The sequence below is a fragment of the Pinus tabuliformis genome, chromosome 7 (genome assembly GCF_031772625.1).
Source record: "Pinus tabuliformis cultivar Carrire ecotype Pingquan chromosome 7, CPIR1, whole genome shotgun sequence".
NCBI lineage: Eukaryota > Viridiplantae > Streptophyta > Pinopsida > Pinales > Pinaceae > Pinus > Pinus tabuliformis.
This window is the reverse complement of record NC_142293.1, coordinates 1,118,449,098-1,118,474,422: the sequence shown is the minus strand read 5'-3', so window position 1 is coordinate 1,118,474,422 and position 25,325 is coordinate 1,118,449,098. Positions and strand designations below refer to the sequence as shown.

Here is a 25,325-nt window from a genome sequence, read left to right as displayed (position 1 = left end):
TGGATGCCCTACACATCCTCAAAGAGTATCGGATGCCAGATGATTACCCAATCCTCCCAAGTGAAGACAAGAATGTTGTGTCTATCACTTCCTCCGAATTGAGGAAGACATGCCCAAGTATCCTCCGACAACGTACTTATCCAAGTTCCTTTGTAATTGGGAACTTGTTATAACTCCCTCTTAGCTACGGACTTGTTCATTCATTAGCAACTTCTTCTTTGTGGGTCCTTCAGCTGCTTGATCTCCTTTCTTCCTTTGATGTCATGAAGTCTTTGTTCGAACTTCTTCTAGGTAGGGCACCATCCATTGATCACTTTCCTTGCTTCTTTGTCATGTCATTGCTTCCTTCGTGGAAAGTGGCCTTCTTGTCACATATCAGGTTCTCTTGTCATCTGATTATTCCTTGTCATCTTGTCTATGTTTTGGGACTACTCTTCACATCGATGCTTCTTTGTACTTGCTTGTTCCCATGCTTTGATCTAGTAGTCCTTCATGACTTTATCCTGATATTGCTTCAATATTAAATGGTGCTTTTGCTGGATGGCTTCTTCATCATGACATCTTCATAGAGTAGAATCAGTTATCTGCACCTTTCATATCTCCAAGGCCTTCATAGGTGTCAAGGATCCTTTGATCTTTTCCTTTCTTAGAAAGAGTTGTCTTGCCTTCTTTCGAGACATCCCTTCTTTCGGGAGATGTCTTCAATGGATCTTTGCCAGATAGTGATTCTTTGTGATCATGGTGTTCTTCACATGCTTGATCTCTTTCTTCATTTGCTTCTTCATGGATAGATTGATCAACCACCTTATGCTCCTTGTGGGAGCACTTCTTCATTGCTTGCTTCTAGGACTAGTCGGCATTCCTTCTTCACTTGCTTCTTAGCCAGCAACCTTATACCTTATACTCCTTATGTGAGTATTTCCTTATGTTGACCTTCATTGCATTGTAGTACATGCCATCAAGCATGTCATTGGTGAAAGAGATTCTTTCCTTCTTGATCATGTTATAGAACTATTCCCATGACTCAATAAAATACATATGATAACTTGACTAAACTTGATGCATACATACTTCATCTTGATTCTCCTTTGATCATCTTAGCTACATTTGGTTGTCCTTGGTGTGGCCCTTCTTGCTTCATCTTAGCTTGCATGTATATCATCCTTTTCTTGAATACCATGAATGGGATTCCCAATGAGACATATGCTTTTGTTTATGAATCTTCTTTTGAAGATTCCATCATAGGATCTTGAAGACCCTTACCCTGCAAATGTTTCTTTCCTTTTGATGATGGTGGTCTTCTAAGATTCTTAATCATGATCAAATTGATTTCATTGTGGATGAGGTCCTATTCTAGGTATGCTCCTTCTACATGAATATCTTGAGCTATATCTATCATGCTCCTATATTCTAGAAGATATTTCTAACCATGTATTTTGTTTGACTATAAATGCTTCTTGTACATGAGTATTTTGAACTCTATGTACATGATTCTTCTAGATTCTAGAAGATGTTTCTAATCATGCAATTTTATTCTATTCCTACATGCTCCTATACTACTCAAGACTTTGAAAGAAGACCTTAAGTAAAGAAGTAGACTTAGTCATAGTGGAGATCCAAAGGATCTTCCTTCTTTTGCTTCTTGTCTTCTTCTTTCATTTCTTGAGTCACATGAGCTTCTCCCCTTTTTCTTTTGTTGTTGTTATCCTTCTTTAGTTTAGGACAATTCCTCTTTAAGTGTCCATATTCTTGGCATCCATAGCATTGGATTTTGGACATATCTTTGTTGTTTGTTCTTCATGGACCAAATTTGCCAAATTTTCCCTTTCGCTTGGCCATGGTAGCAAATGCTTGCTCCTTTGATCCCACATCTTCCTTTGCTTTAAGTCTTGTTTTCTCTATCTTGCATAGAGACCACATTTCACTTAGTGGGGTGGCTTCCTTCTTGGCATATATGCTTGATGTGAAGTTGCCCCAACCCTCAAGTAAAGCATCGAGTACTACAGTTGTCATTTCCCTGTTGGACATAACTTCCCCTAGCTCTTGAAGTTGATCCCTCATCTCAGAGATCTTCATGAAGTAGGGAGCTATTCATTCCTTTGATATCTTCATCTTGTACAATTCATTTCGTAGAGATATCACTTCTCTAGTTGTGGTTACTGAGAATAGCTCTACTAATTTGTCATAGATTTTTTTTTATGTTTCAAGTTTGGATACACAAGGAATGAGAGATTCTTTGATGGATTCTATTAGAATCATGAATAGAAGCCTTTGAGCTCTTGTCTCATCCTTATTATACTTGGCTAAAGCTTGAGTTTGCTCCTTAGCAGGAATAGTAACATTCCCTTTGATGTGTTCTAGGAGTTCATTCTCCTTGAGAAGTAAATCAATCCTCTTCTTCCATGCAAGAAAGTTATTGGTACCTACCAATTTATTGCTTTCAAGTTTCCTTGCAAAAAGACATTGATGTATATTCAGCAGAGGACATATACTTGATAGATTTTTAGATGTAGTAGACTTGTTTTCTCCTTTAAGACTTGATGGCTTGCCTTCCTTAGATCGTGATATTCTTCAAGTTGTTTTCTCCAAGTGGACTTGCTTGATGATGAGATTTTCTTGATGACTTGTAGCTTGATGTAGGTCCTTCTTTGATCGGCTCTTCTTGTAGGTGCCTTTGTGAAGATCTCTTATTCTTACTTTGTAGTCTTTTTTGATGAAAGATAGATGGTAGACCTTCTTGTCCTTGATGTGATAGAGACTTCTTGGATAGATGCTTCAACTTTTGTAGATGTTATTCCTTGATGAGTGTTCTTGAGATGCCCTTTCCTTGATGTGTCACCTTAGCTCTAATACCATGTTGAAGAATCAAGGGCAATGATGTATATTAGGATTCTCCTTGACTTGATAACAATTTGTGAAGCACTTTTACAATTATCTTAGCTTGATCTTCTTCTTATTATTAGTGTGTGTGTTTCATCAAACTGCTACCAAAAACATAAAGACAAGAACTCAGATGTTGGCTCTCTGCCAGGCCCAAAACCTCTCTCTTAGAGAGGAAAACCCTTTGGTAAGTTTCTCTTATTGAAGCCTCTTACTAATCAATGCCAAACCCTAAACCCTTGACTAGGATGTCCTCCAAGCACAAGTCAAGTCCTTCCTCTATTCTGCACTTTGTTCCCGGCACATAGACTTCCTCCTTCCGGCACTTTGCTCCCCAGCACTTCGTCCTCCTTCTCTGTTGCTTGTCTAGAGATAGACCTTCCTTGAGTGATCCTTCTAGAAGAGATGTTCTTCTTCTATCCTTTACTCAAGTAGACTTCTTTTGTTGACCAAACGAGATCCTTCTTGAGGTATGGCTGCCCTAGTTTTTCCCACATGTGGATGGTACCCTTAGAGAATTAGGGTCCTTTCACCTTCGCTAGAGAGAGAGACTTCTTCACTTGACTTGGGAGGCCTAGTAGGCCTAATATCTCACCCAAACAATGATGATTCTTGGACTGTTCTCTAGCTGTTGTTATACCGCAGGTTTACCCTCCTTTTCTTCGCACGTGTGACTGTTTCTAGCCCTAGAAACAGTCCTATATCTTCGCTTTACCTTCTCCCTTCTTTGCTGCACTTTGGAGACCCTTTAGACTTGTTTTCCCTTCAGTTCTTCTCGGCTTCTATCCTCGCCGATTTCAGAGATGCTTGTTGGACGTTGAGAGGGAGTGGACAGCCTCTATAAATAGAGGATTGTCCCTCCTTTAGGCCAACTTGACTGTTTCTTCAGTTTTTTCATCGTTTAGCTTCTTTTGGAGGACGTTGCTGCATGGAGAGGACTTGCACTTGACTTGGAGGTATTCTTTTGACATTATACAATTTTTATACATAGTGTAACATGCCCTCTAAGGGTCTTACATAAATACATTGACTTTTGACTTCCTAGAAGCACTTAAACATGTGCTTGACCTACTTCAATGAGCAAGAAACTCATTCATAAATATCATAAAAATAATTTCTCTTTTCTTGAATAAATACAAATATCAAAAGTACATTTATGAAGACTGAACCTAGTTACATTTCCTTTGAACACATAAATCACTAGAAGAGGCAAATAATGTCTTCCACATGCTAAGACACTAAGCCAGTGTAGAAGACCTTCCGAAGCTACTCACATCAACAAAGGGAAGAACATAAAAGAGAACATAAATCTGCATTTTATTCTGGCTAACGCAGAAAACTTACTGAAGTTCAAAAACTCTATTGGTTTTCCCACAAAAGTGGACATGCCATTGATTTCTTGCCAACTGCCAAACCCTGGATATGCATAAATGATAACACTAAAACACACGAGCACATTTACATGTTGAAGGAAAGAAAGTATTAAGTACAAGGGCCTGATACTTTTAACGATGTTAATTGGGTTTATCTCAGGTGGTTGGGAGGAATGATTGCTATCCTTCCCACCCAGGTTCAATTACGGCAAGTGACATGATGAGCTTTGTTATAATAGCTTCAAGACTTGTTGGGTCTGAGCAGTCCCTCAAGGACCAAAACATGTATATTCCTCATATCTATATTGAATCTAAAGATATTTCTCATGGAAAAAAAAATGATATTTCTGATGCAAGGACCTTTCCAAAATTTATATAACAAATACTTCTAATTAATCTTCAAAGGCTTAGGATACCCAGATTCACAAACTATAATATTATGTTCAATATGTCATAAATTGTTTTCAATCAAGGAAAAAAGAAAAGTAGAAATAACAACAGAATTCAGCTAAAGGTTTACTGAAATAGAGCAAATAAGCAATTAAATTGCAAATTCATACTTACTTTTGTCAGCATCCTTTTTGCTAAGATGTGGTAATGGCGTTGCCAAATCCTTTGGCCAACCATTGTTGCTACTAGTACACTGTAGAAGATACCGATGACAGTAAAAAGCCCCAATGTTACAAGGCCTACAATAACCAATATTGGTGCCCCTGCTTCACCAGCCCCTCCCAAACATGTCCCACATTCCCCTGCAGTGCCAGCACAACTTTCAAAGCAAGCAGCGCAGTCTGTCCACATACAGATAGTCCCTGGTAAATGACAATCTGCACACACACTACATATTCAAGCATAGTGTCACGGATCAGATTTCCAACTAGGAATAGGCATTATCATCTATGTTCTACAAAAGCACACCAAGTTAGGATTTAAAAGAGTTTTTTTATCATCCTTGCTCTTCATTTTTTCTGAACTTTGTCCTCTGAGATGTAGTTCTCATTTATACACATTAAATACCGCTTCCACATATGAAAGAGGGTTTGGAACTGAAACATCACTCTTATCCAAGTAGCTCATACTATGATTTATGGCAATTATGTTTTGTGGAAACAGGATCAACTCAGATCTACACTGATGATTGGAAATCACACATTAACTCATCTGCAGTTCCCATGACTGCAGCTGGGTCATTCTCACGAGTGAGGCCAGTTTAAAGATAAAAAACCTACGATAGATCATAAGCACTCCACATTACCTCAAACACATCATGTTTTCCACGATGCTTCAGAGATCACTCCATATTTTATCATCTATGTTCTACAAAAGCACACCAAGTTAGGATTTAAAAGATTTGTTTTACCATTCTCACTCTGCATGTTTTTCTGAACTTTCTCCTCTGAGATGCAGTTCTCATTTATACACATTAAATACCACTTCCACATGAAAGAGAGGATGAAACTGAAACGTCACTCTTATCCAAGCTAGCATACTATGATTTATTGGCAATTATGTCGTGTGAAAAACATGATCAACTAAGATCTACACTGATGATTGGAAACCACATATTAACTTATCCGCAGTTCAAATGACTGCAGTTGGGTCATTCTCACAAGGGAGGTCAGTTTAAAGTTAAACATAGAAAACCTACGACAGATGACAAACACTCCACATTACCTCGAACACATCATGTTTTCCCCATGCTTCAGAGATTACTCCAGTCAGGATATCACTACAATAGAAAAGCTACAAATATAGAATTCATCTCACAAGTTCGCATTTTTTTTTGTGAGAGATCTCAAGACTCACACTACATACTTTGCACAATTAAGATGGAAAAATGACATGCAAATATATTTACATCAGTGTTGCAAACATCTCGATAACATCCCAATTTTATCTTGAAATCATGATTTTTTGGCCTAGCTGAAGTTTGCTGATTTTTACCGATATTTTGATGGTATCTTGATTTTGCCGATGTTTGCCAATTTTTACCGATATTTTCCCGATTTTCACAGTTTTTGGTTTTCCGAACCCTTGCTTATTTTATCCCAATGCCGATGTTCACAACATTGATTTACATGCACATAAAACCATCAATTCTTACTTGAATGATGAATATAAAGCAAATGGAGGGTATGTTAAATAATATACATTCAGATATAATGATAATAATTAGATTTGGACATACTTGTATCATATAAAAAGCCATGGTAAATGACTTCAGTAAAATCCCATTTACTGAAGTGCTGTAATCTTGACATAATAAATATTGAGTTATTAATACTTCCCGAGGATAGGAAAAAAATGAAATCCAAGCACTTTTGCAGCAGCTAGGTTTTTCCCTAGCTGCTGCGTTCAAACTGTAAGAGTTGTAGGATCCCTAGCCACCATGGATCTGCCTTAGACCAATGCACTGAAGGACACATAGGTACCTGTTGCCTGGAAATTTTCAGCCAGGAAAGACATCATTCCTCTCTCGCCAGAAGCTGTTCAGACCCGCCTTTTTTGCATCTCTTCCACACTGAAGGAACTTGGAAGAGAATAGTGGCCTTTGCAGTCAACATGAAAGTGCCCAACAGATCTGAGGAGAAAGCCTTTGCTTCTCTTGTCAGAAACGCAAAATTTGTAGGAGGATAATGGCCACAAATGCCCAATAAAGAATAAATTTGTTAAAAGGGCTGAAGACATCCCCAAGTTGGAATTTCAACTCCAGAAGCAGAAAAGAAAGCCATTATGCTGCATGAACAGGCCTTAATCAGGATTTTTAAAGGCCTATAGCCCAGCCCTCAAGCAGTTCAGTTATGCCCCGTAGAGCAATAGAATCTCCCATGTCAACTTGTTTACTGTGGCAATGGTTTTAACTTTTTCCATGTTCATATTTTAAAGTGCAAAGGCCAATGATCAAATTTTTAGATCAGGCCTATACTTCATGGGTTCCAGAGGAATGATTCTTTCACACTAGACCATTGACTTTGATCTGAATATGGAAATCTCGGTTACCCCTATATGGGCCAAGCTTCCACATCTCCCCGTGATCTTTTGGCATAAAGCCACAATCAAAGCTATTGGAAACAAGCAGGGTTGTTTCATTGACCAAGCCAAGATAAAATGGGGAACATACACCTGTGTCAGAATATTTGTAGAAGTGGACTTAAAAAATGGCCTCTCGGAAGTGATTCAGCTTAATATGGAAGGCTGGAATTATCTTCAAGCCCTTGACTATGAGTATGAACAGACTCAGTTCACGTGTAACACTTGCCACCAGCATGGCTACTTCATAAAGAGTTGCCTAGGTAAGAAATAATTACAGACTCCTTTGAAGCAGGTTCCATCTTCCCCAAACAACAATGAGCAAGAAATTGTCAAACTAGTGACTAGAAGGCGCAAGAAGCAACAATCCAAGGGATCCCAGCCTATAAAGTCAGGACCATCCAATCCCAACAGCGACAGATTTAAAAACCTTGAAGATCAAGAGGAAATTGAAGGACTTCTTATGCGAGAATTAGGGAGTAAAAGGGAAACCCAACCTGAAACAGAAATAAGCTTTTATTTATGAGCATATCTTAGGTAGCTAAATGATTGACCTTTAGATCTCAGGCCAACCTTGATCAATTCAAATGTTTAATGAATTAATATTTATTCAATTTAATATGTAATTATTGGAAAGAAAAAATATGTGAATTCTGTAGCAAGCAACATTCCACGTTCCTACAACAGACACTAAACTTTGACAAGAAAACAAATGTGAGGCATATGTTGTACATGTTGAAGGCCAAATCTGGGCATAGCAAAAGCTTAAATTTAGAGCACCATAGACCAAGTATAGAGGCCAAGCAGAAGGTCATCCAAAAACCGTAGCAGAATACGTTAGAGGTATCATTTCTAATAGACATGCAAGTCACACTTGGATAATTGTAAGTATGACTCAGCTTACAAGCAAAATGATTGAAAAATTACACGAGGGTAAGTCATACTTGCATCAAACAAGTTTGACTCCTGATTACTCAAGAGTATAAGGTTGACTAGTGAGTAATTCCAAGTCACTGTCAAACTAGGTTTGAACAGTGTCAAAATTAGTCAACCAAAGTATGATTCACAAACCTTGGCTATAAATACTCTGAAACCATGACATTTTGCTCACTTTGTAGATTTTTCCCAAGCTAAGTCAAATAATCAACTCTTCTACCTTGCCAAACTTTTCCCCATGCTGAGTCTAGTAACACTGACAGGGATGTAGGGTCAAGTTTGGCAGATGTGAACATCGTGGGGTGTTACAAATCCCTGTCACAAACTCTGCACCAATGTTGAAAAGTACGGCACCAAGCCACAACTGAAACTCATCAGAGATTAGGGTGCACAACAGCATTGTAGAGTCTACATGCAGGTTGCAGCGTAGGTGTTGGCAATCTGTACATGCATTAGAGGAGCCAAGTCACCATCTAAGAGAGGTGTCAACTCAAGGTTACTCAACACAAATACAGTAAAAGAAGTCAATATTGCTGTAACGCCCAAATTTTGATCCCCAGAATAGCAATGTATACTTGTGATATGATGAATGGCTGAGGGCCAAGCCATGTAATTGTTGATATTTGTAGCATCAGACAGGAACTTCCACACAGGTCCGAGTGTCTAGACATGTGGAAGTTGTTTAAGACCTTTAATCTTAGCAAATTACTTTAATTAAAGGATTGTTTAAAGTAATTGTTTTTTATAAGGAAACGTGAGTTATTCTAATGAAATGAAAAGGTTATTCGCATTAGTGAATTAGATGCATTTCAACCATTGATCTCAATTCTCAAGTGAGTTGAGATCTAATCTCAATTATCAATCACTTTGGATATTAGGGTTGTGGATTCAGTCAATAACTCAAACTTATAAAAGCAAGGCCAGGTGAAGGGAAAAGACACATCAAGTGAACACAGAACACAGTGAGACAGTGAGCATCTCAGTGATTGGGTGGACTTTCATCGAAGTGTGCAGGCTAAGAGGACAAGGAAACAAGGCAATAGTGAGGATAATTCCAACAGCAGAAAAGTAGGTGGAGGGCAAGTAGAGGCTGCACCAGATTTCTGAGCACACCTTGCAGGAGCCAAAGGCTACAGTTTTCTAGGTCATACTCAGCTGTATGAACAGCAGCAGAGAGGGAAGATTATGCACAGGCCGTACAGGCTGATGCAGACCATACCAGACAATGTGCAGGCCGAGAGGACTGTACACTAACAGAGGCCGTACATGGGCTGTGAGTGTCGTACAGGAGCTGAAGTGTGTTTTACCAGGCCATACGAGGGTTATACAGAACAACAAAAGCACAGATTGGATTTCTTCAGGAAAAGATTTGCCAGGTTTTGTATGCTGTAATTGTTTCCAGAAATGCTCTACAGGTCATTTTCCCAGTAGGGAGCCCTTGTATGCTGTAAAACTTAAGTTAATGGACAGCAGATTTCAATTAACTATTGGACAATTTTGGAATTATCTGCCCAAGTGAACATACCTGATCTTCTTGAGAAGAAACATGGTGCCAATGCATACATAGAATATTATCTATTGTTTCCACCATGCAAGGCTAATTCTTCTAGAGTATGTTCATTTTTATTCCCTTATTCTGCTTGTACCTTGTTGCTACAGATTTCCTTTAGAGCTGCCACCATATTTATATGATAACCATCTCCAAACTTACCTATGAATGATGAAGAAAGATCAGCAATTTCTAGCAGCTGGAAATCCATAGTTTCCAGTAGAAGAGATTCCGTTTCCTGCAAAGCACCTGAAGGAAAGGGGACTGCACTGGAGAGAAGGGAACTCCTTTCTTGGTGTTTCTTAGCACCAAGAGGGGAAAGTGTGGCCACTTGATGTTGGATCACTGTGCTTGGGAGGAATTATACTGTTTTCACCCTATCTGAGATTTCTGGGTTGAACGGTGCGATAAAATTCTGAGCCAGCCTGCAGAAATTCACCCTTGTGGTCCCATAGCACCAAGTTCGGGTTGGCCTCTGCATCAAGGTGCATATGGCTGGGTGAAAAAGCATTAGCTTGCAGCCATTGGTGATTAATTACAGAAAAAATAAGTGTGTTCCTGTTTTCTGTTAATGATTTGTTGTACATGTATGCTATTCATCTTTGTTATGATTTATCAGTTGTAATGAGTAACTGGGCAAGATTTATAACGTTTAGAGTTAATTTCATGATAGCTGGATAGAGCGATTGCTTTGTCTCTCTGTAATAGATTTGGTGACGTTTGCCATTCATATATGGGAATGGAATTGTTTGTGTTCCTAACTCTGTTAGTACTTTCAGTTAAAAGGAATCAAGTTAGTGGTATTTGCTGGCTGTTAATGATGTGCACAGATATATTATCCTGCATTATTTATCTCATGAATGAATTCTGTAAAGGAAGGCAATCCTGAATGTAAAATAGTATTCAATGTGCATTATCTCTGCCATGGTATAGGTCATTTACATCTTTCCCAAGGAAAAGTGTGCACTGTTGTTGGACCAGTAGTGAGAAAATGAATGAATTTTGAAATCGGTACCCTGATGGCAAAGTCAGGCAGGTCCAGGTACACTACAATAATGAACTGAACATTCATAATAAATAACTGAAGGATTGCTTTGAGAGCAATACTTGCTAGTTTCATAAGAAGGATATTCATATAGTTTATGGTGGCTCTGGATGTTGAAACTTACTTTTGTTAAAATAGATTATAAATTGTAATGTTTTAGGGCAATTTTCCTTTCAAGGGCTCCTTATTTTAACTAGAGATTTTTCCCCATAGAACTAGGGTTTTTGCAACAGATTTCCTTTTTCTTATTCAACAATGAAACAACTGACTCATTTAATAACACAGTACAAGAATAGTCAATATCGTTCCAAACACGTAATATAGTAGACATCAACGCAGTACTGTAAACAATCTATTATGTGAATCCAGAACAGATTTCAGATTCAACAGAGCTAAATGATGAACAATGATGCTTGTCTACCAATGACCTTGCACATTTACGTAATCTAAAACAGTACACAACTTGTCACTTAGCAAGTCTGGAATACTGAGTGTTACAGAGCATACCTAGGATTCTGGGAAAATCGGGTTCCTGTTTCAACACAACTCAAACGGATCCTCCAGATACTTCTCAGAAAACTCCTCCACAATCCTATCTGTGTAGTCTGGCTGCTACAGGACCCAACAACCCCCTTGACCCATCTGTATAACCTTCTGTTCATACCCAACATTCTTGACTTTGCTTGAGTGGATTATCACAAACCAGATTCTGTCTAATTGTCGCATGTGTTCAGCCCAAAAGGTGTTTGTTCTGCCTTCGGTGTATTTGGCCTCAGACGCTTCACAGTCACCCCAGGAATTTCGACCAGCTGGCCTGCAACTACCTCAGAATGGGATTTGCATGAATACCAGCTGCAGAAAAAACGTTGGTTTGCTTCAAGGCCGCTCCTCTGTCCTACCTCAGTCAAACTGTCTTAGCTTCAAGAGAGAATTGGCCTCAGGCCCTTCAATCTGTCCAGGACAAAGCTACAGAAAGTAATGCCCAGTCCTAGATGAATAATACGCCTTGCCACAGAGTTATTGGCTCTTTTAAAACACACAGATTTAGACAAATTTCCACAGGGTTTGACTATCAATAATCTGTCTGTAAATTAGCCTCAAGGAGTTCGTTCAGACTTCAGTTTTCACTTGAGATACCTTGCTGTGATGAATTTTCCCTGTGCCAAAACAAATAGAAGAAAAATAAAAAATAAACTAACTAGGGTGGAATTTTTCACCACTGAAATTAGTAGAAAGAAAGGGCCCTATTACCTTAAACCCTCAGAGCCTCGGGCTCAAAGAACACAGAGATAATTTATCCAATCGAATGATGATCCAAATGAATTCAACCCTCGTGTTTATAGATTTCTTTGAGAGGATTTTTCTCCTTAATTGATTGAGTGCGGTTTACTCAATACCCCAAATTTGGGTTTCTTTGCCTAGCTGCCCCAAAACTTGCCCAGATATTGGATATTTTGGGGTTTTCCCCTTTATCCAGAACTATAGCCTATGGGGATTGATAGGATACTTCATCTCGTGAGCAATTAATTTCTCAGGAACATGACAGTCCCCCCTTCCCGACATTGTTTGTCCTCAAGCAATGACAAGTCCATCAAACCAATGTATTAGACCCACTGAAAGTATTCTTTGGGATGTCTCGTAAATTTCCAGGAATAGTCTGCTTTCATGTGTTCACTTGCCCAAGGCTGCCTTTAATGAAACTAGATGACTTTGAATGTGAACTCTAAGAAAAAGATGATGGATTTGGAGAAGTTAAAGTCCTATCTTGGATCATATTGATTTCCTGTTACTGAAGTGCACTACCACGTCCACTTGCTGAGATACTAACAAAGGAAAATTGCCACAGCCGGACAGGCCATTTTTTAACTTCATTCCCACCTACTGTAAAAATTGTTTTCTGCCAATCTTGGCATTCAAGTTCATAAAAGCATCCAACACGTGCAATCACAATATTCCTTGGTCTGCAACCATCTACACCAGGAGTAACTGATAGATGTTGGTATCCTTGCTGCAAAACCTTAAATAAAAGGCTTTCAAGGTCTTTATTATCCTGCCACCCACTAACCCCACTGAATGGAAATATATGGACACCTAGTGGTTCTCCACGAGCATCCGTCCACCCACAAACAAGCCATTTCCAACAGCAATGGAGACTCGGTGCCTTCTGGTTCTCAGGCCCGAAACAGTCAGATCTCATTCCTTATACAGCAGTGCTTGAACCAATATCTCCTGGTCCAATTGAGTTTGAAGGATGAGTACCCCCACTTACATCATCAAATGTGGTTTTCACTGAATCCGACGTAGCAACACCAGTCACAAGGTTAGAAGCAATGTTAAATGAGGAACCAGGTACTGCCAAAATAAACAGTGGCTCAAACTGGTAGTGCACATCATCTTGGGAAGGAAACTCTCCAGACCTGCTAGACCCATATGTAGCTGACTCTCCTTGCTTTGTTTTCCAAGAATTTTCCCAAGCATTGGGCCGTAAGCATCCTGTATCAAGTAAGTTATCTCTTGATAATGATGGTGTTCCCCCAGTAGAGCGACATATACCATAATCATTCCAATGTACTTGAAAAACTGAGCTAAGGTGCACAACTCCCGGTTGGGCTCTATGTGACATTGTGGGTTGTTGCGATGTGTCATAAACAGGAATCAAGCGAGAGATCCGACAAGCCTTGTTATACACAGTAAAAATTATTTCTTTATGAGTGACTAATTCAGTCACTGGAGTCCTGCTAGCTTTGACAATCATTTCTGCCATGAGGACATGTACAACAAGCTTAGGAACACTAAACTAAAATAGAGTAGGAACACATAAATTCACTGTTTCATCTAGGGTGGCAGCATAGTCTATAGCCTTCCCAACTTGACTATAATTTAACAACCTCCTCTATCTATCTGGATTGTTAACTATTGCTTCAAGAGGACTGCAAGTTTCCATGACAGTCTGAAGTATTGCAGATGGTTCAGCAAAAAGCGATATCACATAAGGTACCATGCAAGCGCAACCCTCAGTGCCTTTCTGATTTCCTGGTGTATTTATACCAATCTGAATGTTCTTAAACACCTTTGAAAGAGATTTGCATTAGTTGCTGCCATCCAAACCTTTTTCAAGTGTCATTAAGTAATCATTTACCAAATCAATGAAAAATAAATTGTGGCCCGTCTTTCGGATCTGTGTCAGACTTCTATAGGTAAAATACCAGATGAAGCTCATCCTTCCTGCATGTTCATGATACTGCAATTGCCCGTTGTCCTTTTGAAATGAAAGCCAACTGTTTCCTTAAGCAGTGAATATTCGGTGATCAAAAGGTTCGACACCCTGAAGAAGTTTATGAATCCATTTGTCTGAGGGGGAAGCTTTACTGCATTGGCCAAATTCCTCTCATGTGCGGACTTAATGTGAGCTTTTAACTTGTATTCGCCAGCATATCTTTTTCCACATTCTTGGAATGGACAAATATGATAGTCCTCTGGTGAATGTGTTCGCATATGTGCATGCAAGATAAAATCTAGAGAAAATGCCTTACCACAAACTTCATGTGAACATGAAAAATGTTTTTCTCTCGTATGGATGAGAAAATGTCTCTTCAACTTGGAGCTATCTAGAAATTTCCTGCCACAACCTTCATAATGACAAACATGTAGTCCCTCCTTGTGTACCAGAGAATCCTTTCTCAAAGCATATGTAAAAGTCTTTCCACAACCTTTATAGCAGCAAAAGGAAAACCTTGGGGAAAGACATTCGGGCCTGGCTCCTTCTCTTGCTGCCCTAGAGAGATGATAGCATCCCGATATTTAGTCTTTTCCTCTTCCACTGAATCACCGCTTATGCAGTGAGATTGACCAGTCCAGACTTGTTGTCATGTATCTTTTCCATATCCAGCATTTCTATCTGCTAATTGCTCTGTAGCGGATATTTGAAGATTGTCATTGTGCTTCTTTCCTTCCTTTACTAAATTTCCATGAGCACTTATCTGCTTTTTGTATAACCAAAGATACCTTCATTCTTTCCTTCAGTATTTTTCACCTTTGAAATTTGAATGGCGTTGTTATCATAAAGGGTGTCCCTTTCCCTGAGACGGCCATTCTGTTCCCTGATATTTGGTTGTTTTTTATCATCACCATTCCCACGAGATATGGTTTCATCTTTTAGATTTCCATTCTATTTGGGAGGATACAGCCATGTCCATGCTTTTGCCTCTGTTTTAGTTTTTCTTGTACTTTGTTTTGTGGTCTTGGACTTATCATCAGTGTCACTTGATTTGTTTTTCTTACAGTTAACACAAAGATCGTCCCACTTCCATATACATGTTTTTTGTTGTGTGTTCTTATCATCAGGTTCAAAGAATGGATCCCCTTCAATCTCCTTAAAGATTGAAGCCCTTTTGTTAAATTCTTCTAATTTTGTAAGGGCCACTATGTTCCCTTCTTGCAATCTTTTAATAGTTTCCATTTGCTGCTCTTCTAGCTTCCACCAAGACTCTGCAAATTCATTGCCAAAATTTTTGTCCAGCTGCTCCATCTTCAAACACCATCTAGGCTGGCAAGATTTTTGCTCTGATACCACTGTAATGTTCTAGGGCAATTTTTCCTTTCATGGGCTTCTTATTTTGCTTGGGGATTTTTCCCCATACAACTAAGGTTTTTGCAACATGTTTCCTTTATTTTATTCAACAACGAAACAAATGACTCACTTAATAACACAGTACAAGAATAGTCAACATCGTTCCAACAATACACAGCTCAATTAATAACGTGTAATACAGTAGACATCAACACAGTATCGTAAACCATCTAGTATATTAATCCAGAACAGATTTCAGATTCTACAGAGCTAAATGATGAGCAATGAACAGATTTCAGATTCTACAGAGCTAAATGATGAGCAATGATGCTTGTCTACCAATGACCTGACACATTTACGTAATCTAAAACAGTACACAACTTGTCACTTAGCAAGTTTGGAATACCAACTTTTACAGAGTGTATGACCTAGGATTCTGGGCAAGTCAAGTTCTTGTTTCAATGCCTAACTCAAACAGATCCTCCGGATACTTCTCAGAAAACTCCACAATCCTATCTGTGTAGTTCGACTGCTACAGGACTCAACAATCCCTTTGACCCATCGGTACAACCTTCTGTTGATACCTGATGGTCTTGACTTTGCTTGAGTGGATTATCACGAGCCGAATTCAATCTAATTGTCGCATGTGTTCAGCCCGAACAGTGTTTGTTCTTCCTTCAGTATATTTGGCCTCAGACGCTTCATAGTCACCCTAGGAATTTCAGCCAACTGGCCTAAGGCTACCTCAAAATGGGATTCACATGGATACCAGCTACAGAAAAAACTTTGGTTTGCTTCAAGGTCATTCCTCTGTCCTACCTCAGTCAAACATACAACCCTAGATGAATAACACGCCTTGACACAGATTTATTCACTCTTTTCAAACATGGAGATTTAGACAAATCTCCACAAGGTTTGAAAAGAGCTTCAAGGAGTTCGTTCAGCCTTCAGTTTTCACTTGAGATACCTTGTTGTCATAAGTCTTCCCTGTGCCAGAACAAATAGAAGAAAAAGAATAAATAAACTAACTAGGGTGGAATCTTTCACCGCCGACATTAGTAGAAAGAAGGGGCCTTAAAACCCTCAGAGCCTCAGGCTCACTAAAAACGGAGATAATTGATCCAATCTAATGATGATCCAAATGAATTCAACCCTCTTGTACTTATCGATTTCTTTGAGAAGATTTGTCTCCTTAATTGATTGAGTGAGGTTCACTCAAATCCCGACTTTGGGTTTTTTTGCCCAGCTGCCCCAAAACTTGCCCAGACATTGGGTATTTTGGGGTTTTTCCCTTTATCCAGGACTATAGCCTACTAGGATCGATTATCAATAGGCTACTCCATCTCTTGAGCAATTGATTTCTCGGGAACATGACATAAATCTATTGCAAAATACCTGCAGGTTTGCAAAGGAGGTCTAAAATGCCATTGTTACAAACAAAAAAAGAATATAGAAACTCAAGTTTGCATAAAAGTTGTACAACTATTGCTTCTATTAGCACTTAGATGATAATCCATGCATACACAAAGGTTATACACGCAATTTCTTTCCCAAGTTCTGTAAGTAAATTTACAAAAAGAAAAAAGGAATTTTTATTATAAATACTCAATATCCCATTAGACTAAATCATCAAAAACAGATTTGAAAAAGTGTGCTGTAACCTAAAGTCAAACAAACCTCAAAAAACAATGAATCTTATTATAATGAATATTGAAAGACAAGCTTTGATGACAGCGCAGAAGTGCTTCCATGCTAAAGACAAGTATTAAATTCCTTCACTTAAGTTTTGCTTGACTAATAAATGTAGATCACAAAGTTTTATTTACAAAATAATGAGAGTTTATAAGATAATAGCCATTAGATAGTGCAATCCATCCTTTCTAATGGAATTGCATTGCATGTGGCTGTCTTGTTTAGCTACTAATTGGCATTGGACACATGACTAATACTCCATCACCTTAGGCACTAGGATTACCATACAACTTCTATCTACTTGCCCTTTCAATAAGAATTTGTGCAAAAGACTTTTATCCTTTCATTGGACTGCAGAAGAGCTACATAGGCCAAGGTTCTTCCATTCATTTAATGTCAATAACTTTACCTCCAGGGCAGGCAGCCCTCTGCTTATGCAAGCTACATGACTGCTATTGAACCAAAAACCAACTCCAACTATTGTTGGCACTGGGATTACTGACAACCTTTAGCTTCAAATACATTCTAATAGGATATTATGAGATACTATGATAGTAAACACATTTTTTATCCCCTTTTCTTCAGTTAAAGTAGAGATGAAAAGAGGACAATACTTAAGTCATTAAAAATGAGCTTCCAAACCTTTGAAACAGTGATTTTGACAACTGAATGGACTCTGAGGTAAGGAGATACTTTGCAACATATACTTCTTATAAGATCTCCATCCTATTTCTTGCAGTATTTGCATTGCAGAAGAATATATCTTCATTGCTCCAAATTATGGATATCCTCCTCATTCAAACACAACAACATTTTATGAGAAATTATATCATGTCTCTATCCCTAATTATGTGCTTAAAGTCACTCTGAATTACATGCCCTACTTGTAGACAGTTCAAGGCCTGAATTGGACAGAATATTTCAACATTATGACAATAAAGAGGGATACTTTATATTCTGGTGCATAATCTTAATGCACAATTCAGATGGATAGTTAATATTCTGATTCATAATCTTCATGCACAATTCAAACCATACAGCATGTGGAACCTACTTTCAAAGAGAACACCTGTGGCATCCATACTGTTCCCATATATTCCTGCATGCATATAAATTCTTATAAACTGTTTAACCACCGGTGGCGCTACACCAGTTTGAATATGTACAAACCAAATGAGGCATACTAGACAGGTGAATCAGACATACATTAATGTTTCAAATACTCATCTCCAGACCATATCTATTAGAGTGGTAGTTAGCTATACATAATTAGCAATAAAAAAATGATATTGGCTGGAAGTTGATATAAACTTACCCTGGATGGCAGCAGCAAAGACACAGTTCTCGACAAGGCTGTGCTAAATCACTACGTACACGTCGGTCATAACAGGTTATGAAGCAACCAGAGAGTCCTAACAATGCAAAAAATAATAGTGCACCTGCAACCATCAAATAACAGTTATTAGCATGCATCTCAGAATCCAAAGCATCCAAGAATAAAAATGCACAACCCTCTATTATGGTTGGACAAACATGCCTGCAGCTCCCTAAAAACATCAAACATAATGACACCAATTTTTCTTTCCTTTTGAAAGAACATGCAAATCATTTCATGTGCAAAATATAGTGCTTACATGCCAACTATTACTATTTTTCAATGTTTCACAGGGACACATCCCCCAGGGTGGGGCAAGCCCCCCACATTCCCCACACTTCGAGGGAAGGGGGCACCTGGGAAAATATTTCCCCACACCCCCTTTTGGGGAAAACTCAGGAAACATTTCCCTAGTGCGGGGATACCTTTCCCAAAAAAGGAGGCATCTGGCCACCCCCCAACCAGAAGGGAATGACCCTTCCCTACAACCAAGTAGATGAGCTCTCATTTGCATTTATGCATCTAATTTTTTGTATTGTATAAGTTTTTTTAAGAAAAAAAAAAGCATTAATATTTTTCACAAAATAAATGGAACTTAGTGCATCAAATTCTTAAACTTTAAAATAATCTTTTAACCTTCTATTTGGATAAAACATAAGAATATATAAAACTTCAGCTACTTCGCTGTACAGAAGATGTAACAGCAAAATTTGGTGCTATACATACACTCTTGCTTTACAATGAGGTCATATATAATGCTTGCCTCCACCAAGCCTGTAGACCATTGGAGTTGTACACCTTTCTCTATACCTCCATTAGGGTCTTGCATTGTCTCTTAGCTTAATATGCAATTTCCTCCGCTTACTTGACCTTGTGACCTCTCAAATCCAGACATGTTGAGTCTTCTGCCCACATTGTTACACATTCAAGGTCCCACCTCAACCCCGAGTCAACCCTCCCATGCCCTTGCTACCACCACGAAAATCCAATGCAGAGCACTCCCCTTTGATGATGCCTAACCATGCCTTGTTTTCCATGTGTGACATGATAAAGATTCAAAACATTGCTCTACGCTACAAAGATTTGCCCTGGACAAACTTGTGTGTAGCAAGTGACATGACACAACTCTGAACATTGCCTATAAAAATAAGAAAGTCATCATTTTGGGGGAACTCTCTGGCAAGCCTAGACCAATGCTATTAGAATCGAAACCAATTGAGGGTCAAACCAGACTAGAATTGATTGAAGAACAGGTCATCATTTTGGGGGAACTCTCTGGCAAGCCTAGACCAATGCTATTAGAATCGAAACCAATTGAGGGTCAAACCAGACTAGAATTGATTGAAGAACAGGTCGCTGAGGCATACATGAGGGTTGGATCAATGGAACAGGCCAAATCGGCAACTTCAGGATAGAACCAGCCAACCTGTTCAGTTCAAAAACCCATTTGTACACTATTGGGGGGTGAACCAATTCTAGATCAACTATCCAATTCTGATAACAAGTGGTTTAACTTTATACTACTATGGTGCATATCTAATACTCAGACACCTGACACGATGACACAAGACATGGAAATATGAGTATCCAACATGTGACACGGCAACCCCCAGAACAGGACATTGAGGACACATTATATATATATATATGGAAATTATCTTGTATGTTTTCCATCACACTTGGTGTTAAAATCCATGATATAAAAGAGAGAATCGGCTCTACGACTTCAAGCATGAGGTCTCGTATGCTCTGACTCCTCTACAACGCCCTCCAAGGGTGGGGTAGCCTAGGTTCTGGTTAGGGCTTCCAAGGTTTTTCACAGGTCTTATTTGCAAGCTAGGGTTACGTGCCAGTAGGGCAATCATCAAATGGAAGAAAGAGGTTCCGTACGGGGGATCCATTTGCAGGGATGGTATGCGCCATAATGCTCGAAGCTCTAGTGGATTATAGCATGAGTCTCGACACAAGACAAATCTTTTGAGCCCTGCATGAAACTTTCTCCTGCCCAAAGCTTCCAATCAGCACATGCTCGCCTGGGACCCAAACAGATGAGGTGGAGGCTAAGGGCAAGGTCCAATTATGTCAACATTCTCAACATGATTACACAAAGTTTGATACACAGGAGCAAGGAACGCAAACCTCCCCACAATTGGCACGAAGGAGGGGTATCTGAATCAAAAATCTGGTAGACCCACTAGTAGTGGGAAACGGTATAGCCATAGACAACATTCCAGCTTATTTGTCACTAGCTCTAGTTGGTCGCTTTTGCGGGAAAATTGTTGGCGAAGAAGCCACAAGGAACTAGATAAGAGATAATCGGGAACAGGTGACCGCATACTCTCTCGCTTTTCACCAATTAGCAAGAGGTTGGTTGTTTACAATGTAGGCAGTGGCGGACACAACAACATTGTCGGAGCATCAGTGTTCATGAGGACCCTCAAGGCTAGTACTCCAGAGGTGGTTTGTCCATTTCGATCTGCAAAGAGAGACATTTGCTTGCCAAAATGTTTGGGTGATACTCTCGGGCCTTCCAATGGAATTTTGGGAGGAAAACACCTTCAAAGCAATTGGTAATAAGGTGGGGGTGTTTGTAAAGTTGGAGGATGACTAGTGGTCCAAGATGGACCGAAGATGGGCATAGTTCCAGGTGGAAGTGGACATCAAGGATCGCTTGTTGGCAGAACTGCTTTTCAAAAGGGGAGGAAAATTGTGGTTCCAAAAATTAGATTATTAAAGACCCCCTGCTGATGCTACAAGTATCATGAGACGGGACACCTGGTCAACACATGCCCCCAAAAGGGGAAAATAAGAGGTCCCCACAAAAAATCTTGGAAATGGAAAGAGATGGCCCCTCAAGCAAAACCTTTAATGAATGAACGCAAAGGGATAGACTCAAAAGTGAGGATGATGTCAGTCTTCCACAAACCATTGGTCGGCAATCCTCTGGTGGTAGGTAAGAACGCATCCTCCCCCTAAGTTTTCAAAAATTCCATTAATTTTGAAGTCAGAAGAATTGTTGAAAGGAGGCACTGCCAACCCTAAGAATTCTTAGGAGAGGTCTAGCCAAGATTTTGATAGCTCTTCTTCGACCCTCTCCCATAAAAGAAGTATAGAGTTGGTATCCATCCAACCAAAAGCCACCAAAAAACCTTTGTTCTCCTAGGCACCCTATGGTTTGTAATATTTGGACAAGGTCAAATAGGGTTGCCCGCCCTCTGGGGGCCTAGCTCAAAACTCACCTCCTTCCATAAAAGTGCGTAGAAAGACTTTTCTCTCTAAGGCTCAGGAAAAAGCCACTTTAGACATTAAATCTGGTTGTCATTCAACCATTCATGGGGCCGTTAGAGCAAAATCTCTTCATAGGGTTTCTCTGTGAAAGTCTTCTCCTTTAATGTGAGGGGGGATAGGGGCCACCCCAAAAAACGCGCCTTGAAGAGGCTTGTTCGCACCCAAAATCCTGACATCATGCTATTACAAGAAACTATGGTGTTAGGAGAAAAGGAAAAGGAAATTTTATGAGAGTGGCTTCAAGGTTGGTCTTTTCGCACCTTGGACTGGGGGGTTGTCAAGAGGGTTAGTCACAGCATGGAGCCCCTTTGTCTCTGCAGTCGCTTCCTCCTTCAATACGACGGCTATTATGTGGATTTTGAAGTTCTTAAGTTAAACATAGAGATCTGGGTGGTGAATGCTTATGCTCCCTATGTGAATCAAAAACGGTACTAGGAAGAACTTCGAGCCCAAGGGCTTTTGGAGGCTCCAGAAGTAATTATATGGGGGACCTTAAACTCACCCTGTCTACAAGACAAATACGAGGGGCGCAAGCAAGGATCGACCCCCTGGGTGATTTTTTCTTGCATTTTTTCCAGGACAACAAGTTGGTGGATGTAGAACCGGTCAAAATAACCCTTACCTGGAGAAATTTTCGAAATGGAGAGGGGGCGCTACCAGCGGCTCGACAAATTTTTTGTCTCAAAAACCCTCAAGGAGGGCCCTCTGTTAATAACAACAATGATGGAAGCCAGTGGGATCTCAAATCATCTTCCTGTACTATTGTTGTTGGCAAAAGGAGATCAAAAACCTCCCTCACCCTTCAAGTTCAATCCAGCCTAGTTGCAGGAAGAGGATTATAAGAAGTTGGTGATGGAAAGTTGGGTTCCATTCTCTCCGACTTGGGCAGAGTCAAGCATGAAATAGATGGTAGACAATTTTTCCAGAGTGAAGGAAGTGACAAAGAAGTGCAGCAAAGTGTACACGTGAGCCAAATGGAAAATGGCATCCACCCATGGTATCTGGCCATGGTATTCACCCATGGTATTGTGACTTAACAAGGCTATAAATAATGAGCCTCCCTTTGTAAAAGGGCATATTCGTCCACACAATGTAGTTGTAACAGTTTCTATTATTCAATAAAGAATTTCTCTCTCTTGAATATATCTGTTTTCTCTTCTGCCTCTTGACGGTCAAATCTCTTTGATTTTGACGCTCCGGGATCCAGATCAGTGGTATCAAAGCGGGTTATGACTCCATGGCCATCAAGGCTTTCAAAGGTCTCTAGTGGAAATTCTCAGATCTTCTCATAATCCTTCATTTGTTAATGGAATGAAAACTTCAGGACCTTCGCCCACAACCAATTCGAACTATTTGCAGTTTCTTATATTTGTTGCGCAAATTTCTCTAGCTTGTCCCTGGGCTTCGTTTGCTCTCTGTTTTGTCATTCTTGGCCTAGAAATGGGAATTTCCTCCAACGGAAGCTTTATATTTTGGGGACCATGTTCTATGATATTAATGTTGAATTGAATTTGATCTGTTTGGGGTCTCTGGAAGTTTTATGAAAAAAGGTCGATTATGCAAGCCTGGATTTTGTGGATATTAACGGCGATAGCCCTATTGCAAAATTTCCCTTGGAGTAGACGTGATGGACTCTAATGGGTGTTGAAGAATCAAGGGCAATTAGGTGTAGTGTGATTCTTCTTGACTTGATAACAATTTGTGGAGTCCTTTTACTTTTCTTGTTAGCTTAATCTTCTTCTTCTTATTAATGCATGTGTGTGTACTTCATCAAACTGCTACCAAAAACATAAGAACAAGAACACAAGATGTTGGCTCTCTGCTAGGGCCAAAACCTCTATTTTCTTGAGAGGAAAACCCTTTAGTAAGTTTCTCTTATTGAAGCTTCTTATTGATCAATGCCAAACCCTAGACCCTTGACTAGAATGTCCTCCAAGCACAAGTCAAGTCCTTCCTCCTTTCTACACTATGTTCCCCAGCACTTCGTTTTTCGACACTTTGTCCTCCTCCCAACTGTTGTTAGATCTTGTTGCTCTTGCTATAGAAGAGATACCTTTGATGAGACCCTTTCCTTATGATGATCACTTCCTTTTCTTCACCAACCAACGAACTTGTATGACTGTAATGGGAGGGTTGTTATGACACCAGAGACAGCCTCCTTCTCCACGCACATGTGATTGTAATAGGTTTTAGAACAGCCCTAACACCTTTGCTTTTCTTCCTTGCTATTTCACTTGAGTGGGAGGCCCTTTAGGCCTATGTCTCTAGCCCAAATGATGAGATATGTTTGGTTGTGAGTCTCTGTTGTTATGACCGCAAACAACCTTCCTCTTCCTCGCACGTGTGACTGTATTTGCCCAAGAAACCAGCCCCCAAACTTCGCTTATGCTTCTCCGCACTTCGCTACACTAGAGGCTCCTTGACTTCATCCTTTTTCATTCTTTTCTTGGCTCCTTAACTTCATTGATTTTAGATATATGAGTGTGTTTTCTTCGGAGGAGTAGACAACCTCTATATATAGAGGATTGTCCCTCCTTTAGGCCGACTTGAAGGCCGACTAGCTGTTTGTAGGCCGACTTGATGTCTTAGCTTCAGTTGGCTTCTTTTGATGGTGTCTTTGCTTTGGAGGAGACTCTTTGATGGTGTCTTTGCTTTGGAGGAGACTCTTTGATGGTGTCTTGCTTTGGAGGAGACTTGAAATTTCTTGGAGGAGCATTCTTTAACTCTTATACATACATATACATGGTGTCACATGCCCTTAAAGTCTTCAACATTTTTTTTTGACTATTTGACTCACTTATAGCACTTTAACATGTGCTAGACCTATTTCAGTGAGTAAGAAACTCATTGAATAAATACAAATATCAAAAGTACATTTATGAAGACCGAACCTAGTTACATTTCCTTCAACACTCCCTCTTAACTAGGGAGGTATTCATACAACATTACAAGGTGTTTGGCTATGTTTCAATCTTGAATAATTGACATAAGAAAAACCAGATTTGCAATCCATTTGTTATAGCATCATAATAACCAACATTGTTTCCACAGCAAGGCCTTGACTGACAACTCTATCTCTCAATAGATCAGAGCACAATGTTGGCGAGACCAATGACTTATAGACACCTTAGTCATTGTCTCTCAAGGTACATACCCACCCGGGTGTTCACTGAGTATGACCTTCTAGGACTATTCTTATATTGGGTTCCCAACCCTCAAAGAATATCAGTCCTATTGCCTACTCTTGTCTTGGATGACCTAAGCATCCTCAAAGAGTATCAGTTGCCAGATGATTACCCAATCCTTCCATTCTTTCTTCCCAAGTGAAGACAAGAATGTTGTGTCTATCTCTTCCTCTCAATTGAGGAAGACATGCCCAAGTATCCTCTGACAAGGTACTTCTCCAAGTTTCGTTGTAATTGGGAACTTGTTATAGCTCCCTCTTAGCTAGGGAGTTGTCCATTCATCAGCAACTTCTTCTTTGCGGGTCCTCAAGCTGCTTGATCTCCGTCCTTCCTTTAATGTCATGAAGTCTTTGTTCGAACTTCTTCTTGGTAAGGCACCATCCATCGATCACTTTCCTTCCT

General features: G+C 39.6%; 1 protein-coding gene across 1 annotated transcript in view; it reads right to left on the bottom strand.

Annotated features, from left to right (window-relative positions):
* The window catches only part of LOC149251447 (RING/FYVE/PHD zinc finger superfamily protein), a 173,248-nt gene that overhangs the window by 60,592 nt on the left and 87,331 nt on the right, over positions 1–25,325 (bottom strand). Inside the window, exons 6-7 of the mRNA XM_089459445.1 lie at positions 18,391–18,514; positions 4,818–5,091 (exon numbers count right to left, since the gene is read on the bottom strand). Coding sequence (XP_089315571.1) covers positions 4,818–5,091; positions 18,391–18,514 — 398 coding nt within the window. The remainder of the gene's footprint in view (positions 1–4,817; positions 5,092–18,390; positions 18,515–25,325) is intronic.